The sequence below is a fragment of the Anomaloglossus baeobatrachus genome, chromosome 12 (genome assembly GCF_048569485.1).
Source record: "Anomaloglossus baeobatrachus isolate aAnoBae1 chromosome 12, aAnoBae1.hap1, whole genome shotgun sequence".
In the NCBI taxonomy this organism is placed as follows: Eukaryota; Metazoa; Chordata; class Amphibia; order Anura; family Aromobatidae; genus Anomaloglossus; species Anomaloglossus baeobatrachus.
Window position 1 is genome coordinate 127,303,564 of NC_134364.1, and position 20,138 is coordinate 127,323,701.

The following is a 20,138-nucleotide window of genomic DNA, read 5'->3' on the forward strand; positions in this document are numbered from 1 at the left end:
GTGTGATCCTCCCTGGTGCTGTCAGTATTCGGTGTGGCTCTCTCTGGTGCTGTCAGTATTCGGTGTGATCCTCCCTGGTGCTGTCAGTATTCGGTGTGGCTCTCTCTGGTGCTGTCAGTATTCGGTGTGGTCCTCCCTGGTGCTGTCAGTATTCGGTGTGGTCCTCTCTGGTGCTGTCAGTATTCGGTGTGGTCCTCCCTGGTGATGTCAGTATTCGGTGTGGTCCTCTCTGGTGCTGTCAGTATTCGGTGTGGTCCTCCCTGGTGCTGTCAGTATTCGGTGTGGCTCTCTCTGGTGCTGTCAGTATTCGGAATGGCCCTCCCTGGTGCTGTCAGTATTCGGTGTGATCCTCCCTGGTGCTGTCAGTATTCGGTGTGGTCCTCCCTGGTGCTGTCAGTATTCGGTGTGGTCCTCCCTGGTGCTGTCAGTATTCGGTGTGGCTCTCTGGTGCTGTCAGTATTCGGAATGGCCCTCCCTGGTGCTGTCAGTATTCGGTGTGATCCTTTCTGGTGCTGTCAGTATTCGGTGTGGCTCTCTCTCGTGCTGTCAGTATTCGGTGTGGCCCTCCCTGGTGCGGTCAGTATTCGGTGTGGCTCTCTCTGGTGCTGTCAGTATTCGGTGTGATCCTCTCTGGTGCGGTCAGTATTCGGTGTGATCCTCTCTGGTGCTGTCAGTATTCGGTGTGGCCCTCCCTGGTGAGGTCAGTATTCGGTGTGGCCCTCCCTGGTGCTGTCAGTATTCGGTGTGGGCCTCTCTGGTGCTGTCAGTATTCGGTGTGGTCCTCCTTGGTGCTGTCAGTATTCGGTGTGGCCCTCCCTGGTGCTGTCAGTATTCGGTGTGGCCCTCCCTGGTGCTGTCAGTATTCGGTGTGGCCCTCCCTGGTGCTGTCAGTATTCGGCGTGGCCCTCCCTGGTGCTGTCAGTATTCGGCGTGGCCCTCCCTGGTGCTGTCAGTATTCGGCGTGGCCCTTCCTGGTGCTGTCAGTATTCGGTGTGGCCCTCCCTGGTGCTGTCAGTATTCGGTGTGGTCCTCCCTGGTGCTGTCAGTATTCGGTGTGATCCTCTCTGGTGCGGTCAGTATTCGGTGTGATCCTCTCTGGTGCGGTCAGTATTCGGTGTGATCCTCCCTGGTGCTGTCAGTATTCGGTGTGATCCTCCCTGATGCTGTCAGTATTCGGTGTGATCCTCCCTGATGCTGTCAGTATTCGGTGTGATCCTCTCTGGTGCGGTCAGTATTCGGTGTGGCCCTCCCTGGTGCTGTCAGTATTCGGTGTGGCCCTCCCTGGTGCTGTCAGTATTCGGTGTGGCCCTCCCTGGAGCTGTCAGTATTCGGTGTGGCCTTCCCTGGTGCTGTCAGTATTCGGTGTGGTCCTCCCTGGTGCTGTCAGTATTCGGTGTGGTCCTCCCTGGTGCTGTCAGTATTCGGTGTGGTCCTCCCTGGTGCTGTCAGTATTCGGTGTGGCCCTCTCTGGTGCTGTCAGTATTCGGTGTGGCCCTCTCTGGTGCTGTCAGTATTCGGTGTGGCCCTCTCTGGTGCTGTCAGTATTCGGTGTGGCCCTCTCTGGTGCTGTCAGTATTCGGTGTGGCCCTCTCTGGTGCTGTCAGTATTCGGTGTGGCCCTCTCTGGTGCTGTCAGTATTCGGCGTGGTCCTCTCTGGTGCTGTCAGTATTCGGCGTGGTCCTCTCTGGTGCTGTCAGTATTCGGTGTGATCCTCCCTGGTGCTGTCAGTATTCGGTGTGGTCCTCCCTGGTGCTGTCAGTATTCGGTGTGGTCCTCCCTGGTGCTGTCAGTATTCGGTGTGATCCTCCCTGGTGCTGTCAGTATTCGGTGTGATCCTCCCTGGTGCTGTCAGTATTCGGTGTGGTCCTCCCTGGTGCTGTCAGTATTCGGTGTGGTCCTCCCTGGTGCTGTCAGTATTCGGTGTGATCCTCCCTGGTGCTGTCAGTATACGGTGTGGTCCTCTCTGGTGCTGTCAGTATTCGGTGTGGTCCTCCCTGGTGCTGTCAGTATTCGGTGTGGTCCTCTCTGGTGCTGTCAGTATTCGGTGTGATCCTCCCTGGTGCTGTCAGTATTCGGTGTGGTCCTCCCTGGTGCTGTCAGTATTCGGTGTGATCCTCCCTGGTGCTGTCAGTATTCGGTGTGATCCTCTCTGGTGCTGTCAGTATTCGGTGTGATCCTCTCTGGTGCTGTCAGTATTCGGTGTGGCTCTCTCTGGTGCTGTCAGTATTCGGTGTGATCCTCTCTGGTGCGGTCAGTATTCGGTGTGATCCTCCCTGGTGCTGTCAGTATACGGTGTGATCCTCCCTGGTGCTGTCAGTATTCGGTGTGGCCCTCTCTGGTGCTGTCAGTATTCGGTGTGGCTCTCTCTGGTGCTGTCAGTATTCGGTGTGATCCTCTCTGGTGCGGTCAGTATTCGGTGTGATCCTCCCTGGTGCTGTCAGTATACGGTGTGATCCTCCCTGGTGCTGTCAGTATTCGGTGTGGTCCTCCCTGGTGCTGTCAGTATTCGGTGTGATCCTCCCTGGTGCTGTCAGTATTCGGTGTGATCCTCCCTGGTGCTGTCAGTATTCGGTGTGATCCTCCCTGGTGCTGTCAGTATTCGGTGTGGCCCTCCCTGGTGCTGTCAGTATTCGGTGTGGTCCTCCCTGGTGCTGTCAGTATTCGGTGTGATCCTCCCTGGTGCTGTCAGTATTCGGTGTGATCCTCCCTGGTGCTGTCAGTATACGGTGTGATCCTCTCTGGTGCTGTCAGTATTCGGTGTGGTCCTCTCTGGTGCTGTCAGTATACGGTGTGATCCTCTCTGGTGCTGTCCGTTTTCGGTGTGGCCCTCTCTGGTGCTGTCAGTATTCGGTGTGGTCCTCCCTGGTGCTGTCAGTATTCGGTGTGATCCTCCCTGGTGCTGTCAGTATACGGTGTGATCCTCCCTGGTGCTGTCAGTATACGGTGTGATCCTCTCTGGTGCTGTCAGTATTCGGTGTGGTCCTCTCTGGTGCTGTCAGTATTCGGTGTGGCCCTCTCTGGTGCTGTCAGTATTCGGTGTGGTCCTCTCTGGTGCTGTCAGTATTCGGTGTGGCCCTCTCTGGTGCTGTCAGTATTCGGTGTGGTCCTCTCTGGTGCTGTCAGTATTCGGTGTGGCCCTCTCTGGTGCTGTCAGTATTCGGTGTGGTTCTCCCTGGTGCTGTCAGTATACGGTGTGATCCTCTCTGGTGCTGTCAGTATTCGGTGTGGTCCTCTCTGGTGCTGTCAGTATTCGGTGTGGTCCTCTCTGGTGCTGTCAGTATTCGGTGTGGTCCTCCCTGGTGCTGTCAGTATTCGGTGTGGCCCTCTCTGGTGCTGTCAGTATTCGGTGTGATCCTCCCTGGTGCTGTCAGTATTCGGTGTGGCCCTCTCTGGTGCTGTCAGTATTCGGTGTGGCCCTCTCTGGTGCTGTCAGTATTCGGTGTGGTCCTCTCTGGTGCTGTCAGTATTCGGTGTGGCCCTCTCTGGTGCTGTCAGTATTCGGTGTGGTCCTCTCTGGTGCTGTCAGTATTCGGTGTGGCCCTCTCTGGTGCTGTCAGTATTCGGTGTGGTTCTCCCTGGTGCTGTCAGTATTCGGTGTGGTTCTCCCTGGTGCTGTCAGTATTCGGTGTGGTTCTCCCTGGTGCTGTCAGTATTCGGTGTGGTCCTCTCTGGTGCTGTCAGTATTCGGTGTAGTCCTCTCTGGTGCTGTCAGTATTCGGTGTGATCCTCCCTGGTGCTGTCAGTATTCGGTGTGGTCCTCTCTGGTGCTGTCAGTATTCGGTGTGGTCCTCTCTGATGCTGTCAGTATTCGGTGTGGTCCTCTCTGGTGCTGTCAGTATTCGGTGTGGTCCTCCCTGATGCTGTCAGTATTCGGTGTGGTCCTCTCTGGTGCTGTCAGTATTCGGTGTGGTCCTCTCTGGTGCTGTCAGTATTCGGTGTGGCCCTCCCTGGTGCTGTCAGTATTCGGTGTGGCCCTCCCTGGTGCTGTCAGTATTCGGTGTGGTCCTCCCTGGTGCTGTCAGTATTCGGTGTGGTCCTCCCTGGTGCTGTCAGTATTCGGTGTGGTCCTCTCTGGTGCTGTCAGTATTCGGTGTGGTCCTCTCTGGTGCTGTCAGTATTCGGTGTGATCCTCCCTGGTGCTGTCAGTATTCGGTGTGGTCCTCTCTGGTGCTGTCAGTATTCGGTGTGATCCTCCCTGGTGCTGTCAGTATACGGTGTGATCCTCTCTGGTGCTGTCAGTATACGGTGTGGTCCTCTCTGGTGCTGTCAGTATTCGGTGTGGTCCTCCCTTGTTCTGTCAGTATTCGGTGTGGTCCTCTCTGGTGCTGTCAGTATTCGGTGTGGCCCTCCCTGGTGCTGTCAGTATTCGGTGTGGTCCTCTCTGGTGCTGTCAGTATTCGGTGTGGTCCTCCCTGGTGCTGTCAGTATTCGGTGTGGCCCTCTCTGGTGCTGTCAGTATTCGGTGTGGTCCTTTCTGGTGCTGTCAGTATTCGGTGTGGTCCTCTCTGGTGCTGTCAGTATTCGGTGTGGTCCTCTCTGGTGCTGTCAGTATTCGGTGTGGTCCTCTCTGGTGCTGTCAGTATTCGGTGTGGCCCTCCCTGGTGCTGTCAGTATTCGGTGTGGTCCTCTCTGGTGCTGTCAGTATTCGGTGTGGTCCTCCCTGGTGCTGTCAGTATTCGGTGTGGCCCTCTCTGGTGCTGTCAGTATTCGGTGTGGTCCTCTCTGGTGCTGTCAGTATTCGGTGTGGTCCTCCCTGGTGCTGTCAGTATTCGGTGTGGCCCTCTCTGGTGCTGTCAGTATTCGGTGTGGTCCTCTCTGGTGCTGTCAGTATTCGGTGTGGTCCTCTCTGGTGCTGTCAGTATTCGGTGTGGTCCTCTCTGGTGCTGTCAGTATTCGGTGTGGCCCTCTCTGGTGCTGTCAGTATTCGGTGTGGTCCTCTCTGGTGCTGTCAGTATTCGGTGTGGTCCTCTCTGGTGCTGTCAGTATTCGGTGTGGTCCTCCCTGGTGCTGTCAGTATTCGGTGTGGACCTCTCTGGTGCTGTCAGTATTCGGTGTGGACCTCTCTGGTGCTGTCAGTATTCGGTGTAGTCCTCTCTGGTGCTGTCAGTATTCGGTGTGGTCCTCTCTGGTGCTGTCAGTATTCGGTGTGGTCCTCTCTGGTGCTGCGCGCTGTTTACCCAGCAGCGAGAAGGCGGAGGAGGCACAGGTACAGGTTGTTCTGTTCTGACAGGACGGGCAGGTCTGACTTCATTCCCTGGGCATTGTGGGTATTTTTTCTGAGTGTTTTTTTTTATCTCACACTGGTGTTTCTGCAGGTTCAGGACACTACATGGGGTGACCGTACGCGTCCGGCCGGTGGACTCGCCTGCTCAACACACAGGTAATTGCGGGGACATGGCTCCTTTAAATTCACCTGCGGTGTCAGTCAGATAGTTCTCTGCACAGATTGTGCACTGATCACAGTACGGAGGCGTTATTGTGTGCTCACGTTACCGCACTGTAATTTGTGCACTAATTGGCAGTATTATATATGGAGCTATAATGTTATATGGGTAATAATGTTTTATGTGCACAGTGTATGGCGGTAGTATGTGTATGTGGCAGCATTATTCAGATGAGCAGCATCTCAAATCCCTCGTAAATATAATACGCTCTTTTTTATTGACATTATTTTGACACCTCTATGAGTGTTTATTAAGGGGACACACTGTGATCTGGTAATCTGGTGATCGGTCCCCTTTAACAGTGTCCCTTACAGATGTAGAAATGGCAGCGGAGTCATACCCACCCTCGGTATACAGTATATCCGGCTCTGCATTTAACAACGGGCAAAGTTCAAATTCCGTTCCCAGAATGAAAACAGTTTTGTGGTTTGTTGGCGTAGACCTGATCACCTGCAGCGGTAATGTCACCGGCACTCAGGTGGGTAGAGGCCCTGGCCGAGCCATGGTGTGACCCCCACTGTGGTGATGTCACTGCTGTAATATATCATTATATGTGAGGAGCGGTGATGTCACCTCTGTAATATACAGTGCCTTGGGAAAGTATTCAGCCCCCTTGAATTTTTCAATCTTTTCCCACATTTCAGCTTCAAACATAAAGATAAAAATGTTAATGTTCTCGTGAAGAATCAACAACAAGTGACACAATTGTGAAGATGAAGGAAATTTATTGCTTATTTTATACTTTTGTAGAAAATAAATAACTGAAAATTGGGGCGTGCAATATTATTCATCCCCTTTACTTTCAGTGCAGGAAACTCCCTCCAGAAGTTGATTGAAGATCTCTGAATGATCCAATGTTGTCCTAAATGACTGATGAGGATAAATATAAGCCCCTGTGTGTGATCAAGTCTCTGTATAAATGCCCCTGCTCTGTGATAGTCTCAGTGTTCTGTGTAAAGCGCAGAGAGCATCATGAAGACCAAGGAACACAACAGGCAGGTCCGTGATACTGTTGTGGAGAAGTTTAAAGCCGGATTTGGTTACAAAAAGATTTCCACAACTTTAAACAAGAAGCAGTGTGCAAGCGATCATATTGAAATGGAAGGAGCATCATACCACTGCAAATCTACCAAGACCCGGCCGTCCATCCAAACTGTCATCTCACACAAGGAGAAGACTGATCAGAGATGCAGCCAAGAGGCCCATGATCCCTCTGGATGATCTGCAGAGATCTACAGCTGAGGTGGGAGAGTCTGTCCATAGGACAACAATCAGTCTACACTGCACAAATCTGGCCTTTATGGAAGAGTGACAAGGAGAAAACCATTTCTCAAAGATATGCATAAAAAGTGTTGTTTAAAGTTTACCACAAGCCACCTGGAGACACCAAACATGTGGAAGAAGGTGCTCTGCTCAGAGGAAACCAAAATCTAACTATTTGGGCACAATGCCGAACAATATGTTTGGTATAAAAGCAACACAGCTCATCACCATGAACACACCATCCCCACTGTCAAACATGGTGGTGGCAGCATCATGGTTTGGGCCTGTTTTTCTTCAGCAGGGACAGGGAAGATGGTTAAAATTGATGGGAAGATGGATGGAGCCAAATACAGGACCATTCTTGAAGAAAACCTGTTGGAGTCTGCAAAAGACCTGAGACTGGGACAGAGATTTGTCTTCCAACAAGACAATGATCCCAAACATAAAGCAAAATCTACAATGGAAAGGTTCACAAATAAACGTATCCAGGTGTTAGAATGGCCAAGTCACAGTCCAGACCTGAACCCAATTGAGAATCTGTGGAAAGAGCTGAAAACTGCTGTTCACAAACACCTCCATCCAACCTCACTCAGCTCCAGCTGTTTACAAAGAATGGGCGAGAATTTCACCTCTCCATGTGCAAAACTGATAGACACATCCCCCAAGAGACTGCAGCTGTAATCGCAGCAAAAGGGGGCGCTACAAAGGATTCACTTACAGGGGATGAATAATATTGCACACCCCAATTTTCAGTTATTTATTTTTAAAAAAATTTAAAATAAGCAAAAAATTTCGTTTATCTTCACAATTGTGTCACTTTTTGTTGATTCTTCTCCAGAACATTAACATTTTATCTTTATGTTTGAAGCCTGAAATGGGGAAAAGGTTGAATAATTCAAGGGGGCTGAATACTTTCACAAGGCACTGTATTATTATATCTGGGGAGCGGTGATGTCACTGGTGTCACATGATTTGTGGTGTAAGTGATATATAACTATACCTAACTTCTGCTGACTGCAGCAATTCCAGGGCCGCTGCGTAATATTTGGGGTTAAAGGTCAGGGTTACATATTGAATAGGTTGCGTGATAATTAGATGTGCAGTAATTACTGAGCTGCTCAGACTTTATTATGGATGCTTGTGTTCTGTAAACACTGAACATGCTCCCAGCAAGTTGTACTTTGCCTCCCAGTAGTATGGGGCTGCATAATGGGCCCCAATATGTGTGTATACATATATATCATATATTTATCCGATTTCTTGGTATAACTAAAGCTGTCCTGTGAAGGCCTCAGAGGTTTGTGTGAGAATATTAGGGATCAAACTGCATCAAGAAAAGCAAGGAACCCACCGGGCAGGTCAGGGATAAAGAGGAGGAAATCAGGGTTAGGTTATAAAGAAATAGCCCATACTCTTAACATCTCATGGAGCACTGCTCAATCCATCTTCCAATAATAGGAGTACGGCACAACTGGAAAATTCCCAGACATGGCCGACCACCGAAATAGACATCCCAAGAAAGAGAGCACTAATGAGAGAAGTAGCAGCCGCAGGATCCACAGTCCAGGGGGAGAATCTGTCCACAGGAAGACTATAAGTTATATACTCCTCCTATGGAAGGAGAAAGCATTTTTAAAATTAAGATGAAGGGGACACAGCGAGTAGTGGAAGAAGGGGCTCTGGTCAGATGAGACCAAAGGAGAACAGTTTGGACTAAATGCAAAACTTTCTGTGTGATGGAAATCTATAACTGCACATCACCATGAAAACACCATCCCCACCGTCACACATGGTGGTAGCAGCATTATGCTGTGGGGAGGCTTTTCTTCAGCAGGTACAGGCAAGCTGGTTAGATGTGATGGGAGGATGGATGGAGCTAAATACAGGGGGAATACATCCTGGAGGAAAACCTGTGACAGGCTGCAGAAGACCGGAGACTGGACAAGTTCACAGGGTATAAAAGCTATATATACACACAGACATGGTCAAAATTGTTGGGACCCCTCGTCCCTCGTTTAATGAAAGAAAAACCCACAATGGTCACAGAAATAACTTGAATCTGACAAAAGTAATAATAAATAAAAAAAAATCTATGAAAATGAACAGTCAGACATTGCTGCTTTCTGCTCCCACAGAAGTTAAAAAAAATAACTCATGAAACAGACCCGGACAGAAATGATGGCGCCCCATAAAATAATGTGACAAAAGGGACATGTTCCATCAAGGTGTCCACTAATTAGCATCACAGGTGTCTACAATCTTGTAATCAGTCAGTGGCCTGTATATAGGGCTACAGATACTCACTGTGCTGTTTGGTGACATGGTGTGTACCACACTCAACATGAACCAGAGTAAGTGAAGGAAAGAGTTGTCTCAGGAGCTTAGAAAGAAAATGATACACAAGCATGTTAAACGATAAAGGTTATAAGACCATCTCCAAGCAGCTTGATGTTCCTCTGACGACATTTGCACATATTATTCAGAAATGTAATATCCATGGGACTTTAGCCAACCTCCCTAGACGTGAACGCAGGAGGAAAATTGATGACAAATCAAAGAGACGTATAATACGAATGGTATCAAAAGAGCCCAGAAAAACTTCTAAAGAGATTAAAGGTTAACTTCAAGCTCAAGGAACATCAGTGTCAGATTGCACCATTCGTCGTTGTTTGAGCCGAAGTGGACTTCATGGGAGATGACCAAGGAGGACACCATTCTTGAGAAAAATCATACAAAAAACAGACTGGAATTTGCCAAACTACATGTTGACAAGAACACTGTCCCTACTGTGAAACATGGAGGAGGCTCTGTTATGTCCTGGGGCTGCTTTGCTGCATTTGGCACAGGGGGTCTTGAATCTGTGCTGGGTACAATGACATTTCAAGACTATCAAGGGATTCTAGAGAGAAATATATTTTATATATATATAAAATCTATCATACATACATACATACATACATACATACATACATACACACACTACAGTTCAAAGTTTAGGGTCACAGATATTTTCTTATTTTTTAAAGAAAAGCACATTTTTTTCAACAAAGCTAACATTAAATTAGACAGAAATCCCCTCTATACATTATGTGGTAAATGACTGTTCTAGCTGCAAACGTCTGGTTTATAATGCAATATCTTCATAGGTGTATAGAGGCCCATTTCCAACAACCACCACTCCAGTGTTCTAATGGTACATTGTGTTTGCTAACTGTGTTAGAAGGCTAATGGATGTTTAGAAATCTCTTGAAAACCCTTGTGCAGGTATGTTAGCACAGCTGAACACAGCTTTACTGATTAGAGAAGCTATAAAACTGACCTTCCTTTGAGCTAGTTGAGAATCTGGAGCATTACATTTGTTGGTTCCATTAAACTCTCAAAATGGCCAGAAAAAGAGAACTTTCCTGTGAAACTCGACAGTCTATTCATGTTCTTAGAAATGAAGGATATTCTATGCAAGAAATTGCCAAGAAACTGAAGATTTCCTACAATGGTGTGTACTACTCCCTTCAGAGGAGAGCACAAACAGGCTGCAACCAGAGTAGAGAGAAGTGGGAGGCCGCGCTGCACAACTGAGCAACAAGACAAGTACATTAGAGGCTCTAGTGTGAGAAATCCACGCCTCACAGGTCCTCAACTGGCAGCTTCATTACATAGTACCCGCAAAATACCAGTGTCATCGTCTACAGTGAAGAGGCGACTCTGGGATGCCGGCCTTCAGGGCAGAACGGCAAAGAAAAAGCCATATCTGAGACTGGCTAATAAAAGGAAAAGATTAATATGGGCAAAAGAACACAGACATTGGACAGAGGAAGATTGGAAAAAAGTGTTATGCACAGAAGAATCGAAGGTTGAGGTGTTTGTATCACACAGAAGAACATTTGTGGAGACGCAGAACTACTGAAAAGATGCTGGAAGAGTGCCTGACGCCCTCCGTCAAGCATGGTGGAGGTAATATGATGGTCTGGGGTTGCTTTGGTGCTGGTAAAGTGGGAGATTTGTACGAGGTAAAAGGGATTGATTGGAGCCAATTTCATCCTACAACAGGACAATGACCCAAAGCACAACCTCCAAATTATGCATGAACTATTTAGGGAAGAAGCCGGCAGCTGGTATCTATCTGTAATGGAGTGACCCAGTCACCAGATCTCAACCCTATTTAGCTGTTGTGGGAGCAGCTTGACCGTATGGTGCCAAAAAGTGCCCATCAAGACAATCCAACTTGTGGAGGGGGGAAGCATGGGGTGAAATATCTCCAGATTACCTCCGCAAATTAACATCTACAACCCCTGGCAAAAATTCTGGCCTCCCCTGGCTCTGAGGATGTTCATTCAGTTGTTTACTTTTGTTTAAAAAAAAGCAGATCACAGACGGCACAAATCTAAAGTTATTTCAAATGTCAACCTTCTGGCTTTAAGAAACACTAAAAAAAAAATCATGAAAACAATGTGCAGCCAGTAACGGTTACTTTTCAAGCCCAAACAGGGGAAAAAATTATGGAATCACCCTGTAAAATTTAATTCCCAAAACTAACACCTGCATCAAATAAGATCTGCTCGTTAATCTGCATCTAAAAAGGAGTGATCACACCTTGGAGAGCTGTTGCACCAAGTGGACTGACATGAATCATGGCTCCAACACGAGAGATGTCAATTGAAACAAAGGAGAGGATTATCAAACTCTTAAGAGGGTAAATCATCACACAATGTTCCAAAAGATGTTGGTTGTTCACAGTCAGCTTTGTTTAAAATCTGGGCCAAATACAAACAACATGGGAAGGTTGTTAAAGGCAAACATACTGGTAGACCAAGGAAGACATCAAAGCGTCAAGACAGGAAACAAAGCAATATGTCTCCAAAACAGGAAATGCACAACAAAACAAATGAGGAACGAATGGGAGGAAACTAGAGTCAATGTCTGTGACCGAACTGTAAGAAACCGCCTAAAGGAAATGAAATTTACATACAGAAAAGCTAAACAATAAAAAATGACTGCCTGAAGAGAACATGTAAATTTCCACAGTCATTGATGATATGGGGCTGCATGTCACGTAAAGGCACTGGGGAGATGGCTTTCATTACATCTTCAATAAATGCCCAAGTTTACATTGAAATTTTGGACACTTTTCTTATTTCATCAATTGAAAGGATGTTTGAGGATGATGAAATCATTTATCAAGATGATAATGCATCCTGCCATAGAGCAAAAACTGTGAAAACATTCCTTGAAAGAAGACACATAAGGTCAATGACATGGCCGCAAATAATCCGGATCTCAATCCAATTGAAAATCTATGGTGAAAGTTGAAGAAAATGGTCCATGACAAGGCTCCAACCTGCAAAGCTGATCTGGCAACAGCAATCAGAGAAAGATGGATCCAGATTGATGAAGAGACTGTTTGTCACTCACTAAGTCCATGCCTCAGAGACTGCAAGCTGTTATAAAAGCCAGAGGTGGTGCAACAACATACTAGTGATGTATAGGAGGGTTCTTTTGTTTGTTTTTCATGATTCCATAATTTTTTCCTCATAATTGAGTGATTCCATAATTGTCCCCGTTTGGTCTTGAAAAGTAACAGTTACTGGCTGCACATTATGTTTTTCATAATTTTTTTTCGTTTTTCTTAAAGCCAAAAAGTTGCCATTTGAAATGACTTTAGTTTTGTGCCGTCTATGATCGGCTTTTTTTTAAACAAAAGTAAACAACTGAATGAACATCCTCAGAACCAGGTGAGGCCAGAATTTTTGCCAGGGGTTGTATGTTTACAGACGGAAAAATGAAGCATATCAAGAAAAGAACACTGTCCCTACTGTGAAACATGGAGGAGGCTGAGTTATGTTCTGGGGCTGCTTTCTGCGTCTGGCACAGGGTGTCTTGTATCTGTGCAGGGTACAATGAAATCTGAAGACTAGGGTTTCTGGAGAAAGAATTTTTTTTTTTTATATTTATATATTATATATATATATATATACATATATACATACACACACACACACACACAGATGTACAGTATATACAGACATTTTTAGTTTTATGTCTCGTCCTCAGCGTGGGATCGGTCGTGTGACCAGTGATCGTGCGATGACCCGGATTGTTTTCTAATCTTTTCCATTTTAAGTAACTGTATACAAAGGTCTGGAGATTTTCGTGGTGAATGTGGGGGATCCGGTTTTGTGGTATTCACCATGTCACTATGGGTATGCAGACACGCGGGTCACAGACAATGTGGAGAGCATGGCGGTGAGGTCCACAGACCGTGACTGACAACTTTGCTGAACACTATAGGCCTAGTAAGGACGGGTTTGTCTGCGCGTGTTGGGGCGACCTCCTAACACACACAGCTCTGCTATTCCTCGCCATGTTCACACCACAGTCCTTGGGCTGTGACTACACCCTTTCTATAAGTGGCACATTATTGGCGCTCGTTACCAGTGCGCAGGCTGCTGCTTGCTGCGGATGCCTCCAGACATGATGAGGCACATTACACACTCCGTCTACTGTCGTCATTAGATATCCAATGGGTACTATAGGGGGCACCATCCTATAGGGCACACAGAGGCCTCTGCTGCCGGCTGACCTCAAAATCTATTCTCTTTATTGCCGATAGTAATTAACAAAGCTCAGCTTTAGAGACCATACTATAGGGGCCCGTGCTATAATATAGGGACACGCATCATACTATAGGGGCCCGTGCTAGAATATAGGGACACACATTGCACTATAGGGGCCCGTGCTATAATATAGGGACACGCATTGTACTATAGGGGCCTGTGCTATAATATAAGGACACGCATCGTACTATAGGGGCCCGTGCTATAACATAGGGACACGCATCATACTATAGGGGCCCGTGCTATAATATAGGGACACACATTGTACTATAGGGGCCCGTGCTATAATATAGGGACACGCATCATACTATAGGGGCCCGTGCTAGAATATAGGGACACACATTGCACTATAGGGGCCCGTGCTATAATATAGGGACACGCATTGTACTATAGGGGCCTGTGCTATAATATAAGGACACGCATCGTACTATAGGGGCCCGTGCTATAACATAGGGACACGCATCATACTATAGGGGCCCGTGCTATAATATAGGGACACACATTGTACTATAGGGGCCGGTGCTATAATATAGGGACACGCATTGCACTATAGGGGCCCGTGCTATAATATAGGGACACGCATTGTACTATAGGGGCCCGTGCTATAATATAGTGATACGCATCATACTATAGGGGCCCGTGCTATAATATAGGGACACGCATCATACTATAGGGGCCCATGCTATAATATAGGGACACGCATTGTACTATAGGGGCCCATGCTATAATATAGGGACACGCATCGTACTATAGGGGCCCGTGCTATAACATAGGGACACGCATTGCACTATAGGGGCCCGTGCTATAATATAGGGACACGCATTGTACTATAGGGGCCCGTGCTAGAATATAGTGATACGCATCATACTATAGGGGCCTGTGCTATAATATAGGGACACGCATTGTACTATAGGGGCCGGTGCTATAATATAGGGACATGCATTGCACTATAGGGGCCTGTGCTATAATATAGGGACACGCATCATACTATAGGGGCCGGTGCTATAATATAGGGACACACACCATACTATAGGGGCCTGTGTTATAACATAGGGACACGCATCGTACTATAGGGGCCCGTGCTATAATATAGGGACACGCATTGCACTATAGGGGCCCGTGCTATAATATAGGCACACACACCATACTATAGGGGCCTGTGCTATAATATAGGGACACGCATTGCACTATAGGGGCCCGTGCTATAATATAGGCACACACACACCATACTATAGGGGCCTGTGCTATAATATAGGGACATGCATCGTACTATAGGGGCCCGTGCTATAATATAGGGACACACACCATACTATAGGGGCCTGTGCTATAATATAGGGACACGCATCCTACTATAGGGGCCGGTGCTATAATATAGGGACACGCATTGTACTATAGGGGCCCGTGCTATAATATAGGGACACACATCATACTATAGGGGCCCGTGCTATAATATAGGGACACGCATTGCACTATAGGGGCCCGTGCTATAATATAGGGACACGCATTGTACTATAGGGGCCCGTGCTATAATATAGTGATACGCATCATACTATAGGGGCCTGTGCTATAATATAGGGACACGCATTGCACTATAGGGGTCCGTGCTATAATATAGGGACACGCATCATACTATAGGGGCCCGTGCTATAATATAGGGACACGCATCATACTATAGGGGCCCGTGCTATAATATAGGGACACGCATCATACTATAGGGGCCCGTGCTATAATATAGGGACACGCATCGTACGATAGGGGCCCGTGCTATAATATAGGGACACGCATTGCACTATAGGGGCCCGTGCTATAATATAGGGACACGCATCGTACGATAGGGGCCCGTGCTATAATATAGGGACATGCATCGTACTATAGGGGCCCGTGCTATAATATAGGGATACACATCATACTATAGGGGCCTGTGCTATAATATAGGGACATGCATCATACTATAGGGGCCCGTGCTATAATATAGGGACACGCATTGCACTATAGGGGCCCGTGCTATAATATAGGCACACACCATACTATAGGGGCCTGTGCTATAATATAGGGACATGCATCGTACTATAGGGGCCGGTGCTATAATATAGGGACACGCATCATACTATAGGGGCCCGTGCTATAATATAGGGACACGCATCATACTATAGGGGCCCATGCTATAACATAGGGACACGCATTGCACTATAGGGGCCCGTGCTATAATATAGGGACACACACCATACTATAGATCCTGTGCTATAATATGGGGACACGCATCATACTATAGGGGCCTGTGCTATAATATAGGGACATGCACCATACTATAGGGGTCCGTGCTATAATATAGGGGCACGCACCATACTATAGGGGCCTGTGCTATAATATGGGGACATGCACCATACTATAGGGGCCTGTGCTATAATATAGGGACACGCATCATACTATAGGGGCCCGTGCTATAATATAGGGGCACGCAATGCATTATAGGGGCCCGTGCTATAATATAGGGACACACACCATACTATAGGGGCCTGTGCTAAATGGGGACATGCACCATACTATAGGGGTCTGTGCTATAATATAGGGACACGCACCATACTATTGGGTCTGTGCTATAATATAGGGGCACGCACCATATTATAGGGGCCTGTACTATAATATGGGGAAACACGCCATACTATAGGGGCCTGTGGTAGATTATTGGTGTCCACACCATACTATAAGGGTCTGTGGTAGATTATTGGGGTCCACACCATACTATAAGGGTCTGTGGTAGATTATTGGTGTCCACACCATACTATAGGGGTCTGTGGTAGATTATTGGGGTCCACACTGTGCTTAGCTGTAGAGAACCATGGATGACATTAGGGGCCGCCTCTCCCGTGAGGGTAACTTTACAGTATATATAGGGTTTGCTGATATTGGAGACCAGCCGTCCATCGATTTACTGTATCCGTCCAGGATCTACAGAGTTAAATATACAGTGACCCAGAAATGGTGGAGAACTTTCCTGCGCCCACCAGGTGGAGACGAGCGTATAAATATTACATGAGCTTTGGAAGTAATGTTCTGGATGGCCGCCCCGTGCACCGTCATCATCACCCGCTGCCAGACCCCCCCATTCATGACTGATACCGGAAAGTCCGATAATCCAGACAGCGCAGCCGGCCATGTCCACATTATTATGTACAGGTAACCGTCTGGTAAACTGAAAAATCTGATGATCCGACCCCAGCAGATCACAGATCACCATTTATGTCTCCTGTGTGATTATATCTGTGATGTCATCACCCGGGGGCGGCGCTGACAACCTCTCACACGGGAATACCAGATGGTTGTCAGAGGTAACAGATGATGAGGTGGTGCTGCAGTGTAAGGAGGGGCTTATGGAGTTCACCTACTAATATTTGGGCTGGACTCTTCTAGATGAATCCCCAGGATCAGGAGGACCCTGGTACCCAGGCAGACTGGAGCGCGGCCATGTTCCCGATGTATGAGGAGGACAGTAACAGCAGCTGCGGCTCTCTAGGGGCGTCCGCTCTGAGCATGAAGACCCCCAAGGATGAGGAGATTGATGACCCAGATGCTGAGGAGAAGGTGTGCACCGTCTGCGGGGATAAGGCTAATGGCTACCACTTCCATGTCCTGACCTGCGAGGGCTGTAAGGGATTCTTCAGGTAAAGGCTCCGGCCATTTCTCAGGTCTGTCCACGCCATAAAATGAGTCCAGGACCTGCCACAAAAATGGTGAAGTATTGAGAACTCTGACTATAGGTGGAGTCATAAGGGCGGGGACTAAGGTAGAGTCATGAGGGTGGGAACTAAAGAAGTCACAAGGGTGGATACTAACGCTGGAGTCATAAGGGCGGGGACTAATAGTAGAGTCATGAGGGCAAGGACTAAAGAAGAAGTAATGAGGGTGGGAACTAAAGGAGTCATAAGGGCGGGGACTGAAGATAGAGAAATGAAGTCGGGGACTGAAGGAGGAGTCATAAGGGCAGGGACAAAAGGTGGAGTCATGAGGGCAGGGACAAAAGGTAGAGTCAGGAGGGCAGGGACAAAAGGTAGAGTCAGGAGGGCAGGGACAAAAGGTAGAGTCATGAGGATGGGGACTGAAGGTGGCGTCAGGAGGGCGGGGACTGAAGGTGGCGTCAGGAGGGCGGGGACTGAAGGTGGCGTCAGGAGGGCGGGGACTGAAGGTGGCGTCAGGAGGGCGGGGAGTAAAGGTGGAGTCAATGGCAGGGACAAAAGGTGGAGTCATGAGGATGGGGACTGAAGGTGGAGTCATGAGGGCAGGGACAAAAGGTAGAGTCATGAGGGCAGGGACAAAAGGTAGAGTCATGAGGGCAGGGACAAAAGGTAGAGTCATGAGGGCAGGGACAAAAGGTAGAGTCATGAGGGCGGGGACTGAAGGTGGAGTCAGGAGGGCGGGGACTGAAGGTGGCGTCAGGAGGGCGGGGAGTAAAGGTGGAGTCAATGGCAGGGACAAAAGGTGGAGTCATGAGGATGGGGACTGAAGGTGGAGTCATGAGGGCAGGGACAAAAGGTAGAGTCATGAGGGCGGGGACTGAAGGTGGAGTCAGGAGGGCGGGGAGTAAAGGTGGCATCATGAGGGCGGGGAGTAAAGGTGGAGTCAATGGCAGGGACAAAAGGTGGAGTCATGAGGATGGGGACTGAAGGTGGAGAAATGAGGGCGGGGACTGAAGGTGGAGAAATGAGGGCGGGGACTGAAGGTGGAGAAATGAGGGCGGGGACTGAAGGTGGAGTCAGGAGAGCGGGGACTAAATTCTTGATATGGCGTATAGAAATTATAGTGGTTATATCCATACAAGCAATTTATATATATTTAGCTATAAATTAGTCATATGTTTATATTGTTATTGTACGGTAGATAATACATTACGGTGTATTGCAATACAGTAGATTACAGTAAAATACAATCATTTTATTTGATAGTACAGTATAACTATATAATGGCATGTTAAATTGTAATGTTTTTTATTACCATACCGTTACGGTAAATTATAGGATATAACGCTGTGATATAACACGGTGTAAGATTTTATGTGATAGATTACGGTGCAGAACACTGTTACGGTATAAGAGTATTTTACAATTCAAGTTATAGTAATTACTGTACGGGATGTTTTATTTTAGTAGATTATAGTATTTTATGGTATAGTATATTATATTGTAGATCATATTATGGTATAGTATTTTATAATCAGGTATATTTCTAAGGTACAGTATAGTATGTTATATGCTGTAAATTGTGCACTAGATTTGCTGTGATAGGAGATTACTGTGTATTATAATATACTAGCTGTAGTACCCGGCCATGCCCGGATACTAAGTGTCCGTGTCCCTGTCTCTGTCCCTGTCCCTCTGTCTGTGTCCCTGTCGCTGTCCATGTGCATGTCCCTGTCCATATCCTTGTACCTCTCTGTGTCCCTGTCTGTCTCTCTCTCTGACTGTCTCTGTCCCTGTCTCTCTCTGTATCCCTGTCTGATTGTCCGTGTCCTTGTCTCTGACTGTCCGTCTATGTCCCTCTCTGTATCCCTGTCTCTGACTGTCCGTCTCTGTCCCTCTCTGTATCCCCGTCTCTGACTGTCCGTCTATGTCCCTCTCTGTATCCCCGTCTCTGGCTGTCCGTCTATGTCCCTCTCTGTATCCCTGTCTCTGACTGTCCGTCTATGTCCCTCTCTGTATCCCTGTCTCTGACTGTCCGTCTCTGTCCCTCTCTGTATCCCTGTCTCTGACTGTCCGTCTCTGTCCCTCTCTGTATCCCTGTCTCTGTCCGTCTATGTCCCTCTCTGTATCCCTGTCTCTGACTGTCAGTCTATGTCCCTCTCTGTATCCCTGTCTCTGTCCGTCTATGTCCCTCTCTGTATCCCTGTCTCTGACTGTCCGTCTATGTCCCTCTCTGTATCCCTGTCTCTGTCCGTCTATGTCCCTCTCTGTATCCCTGTCTCTGACTGTCAGTCTATGTCCCTCTCTGTATCCCTGTCTCTGACTGTCAGTCTATGTCCCTCTCTGTATCCCTGTCTCTGACTGTCAGTCTATGTCCCTCTCTGTATCCCTGTCTCTGACTGTCAGTCTATGTCCCTCTCTGTATCCCTGTCTCTGACTGTCCGTCTCTGTCCCTCTCTGTATCCCTGTCTCTGACTGTCCGTCTCTGTCCCTCTCTGTATCCCTGTCTCTGACTGTCCGTCTCTGTCCCTCTCTGTATCCCTGTCTCTGACTGTCCGTCTCTGTCCCTCTCTGTATCCCTGTCTCTGACTGTCCGTCTCTGTCCCTCTCTGTATCCCTGTCTCTGACTGTCCGTCTCTGTCCCTCTCTGTATCCCTGTCTCTGACTGTCAGTCTATGTCCCTCTCTGTATCCCTGTCTCTGACTGTCCGTCTATGTCCCGCTCTGTATCCCTGTCACTGACTGTCCGTCTCTGTCCCTCTCTGTATCCCTGTCTCTGACTGTCTGTGTCTCCCTGTCCATGTCCCCGTCTGTCTGTCTGTGTAGGTATATGTTACATTACAGTAGATTTCAGTATATCATAGTAGATTACAGTATATAACATTGCGGTATACTATAGTAGATTACAGCATATTACCTTGCAGTAGATTATGGTAGATTATATTATGGTACAATATAGTACATTATGGTAGATTATGGATTTTAGTATATTACATTGCAGTAGATTGCGGTATATTATACTATATTACGGTACAATATATTACACTGTGGTAGATGCGATATATTATAGTAGATTACGGTATGGTATATGACATTGTAGTAGACTACAGTACAGCATATTAGAGTGGTAGACTAGTATATTATAGT

General features: G+C 47.6%; 1 protein-coding gene across 2 annotated transcripts in view; it reads left to right on the forward strand.

The window, feature by feature from the left end:
- Positions 1-5,295: 5,295 nt before the first annotated feature.
- Positions 5,296-20,138, forward strand: part of NR1I3 (nuclear receptor subfamily 1 group I member 3) — a 30,827-nt gene continuing 15,984 nt past the window's right edge. Inside the window, exons 1-2 of one of the 2 annotated variants that reach the window (XM_075330748.1) lie at positions 5,296-5,380; positions 16,730-16,980. In XM_075330748.1, coding sequence (XP_075186863.1) covers positions 16,730-16,980 — 251 coding nt within the window. In that variant the 5' untranslated portion in view covers positions 5,296-5,380. Of the gene's footprint in view, positions 5,381-5,896; positions 5,923-16,729; positions 16,981-20,138 lie in introns of those variants that run through there. The other variant, XM_075330749.1, reaches the window with a different exon arrangement.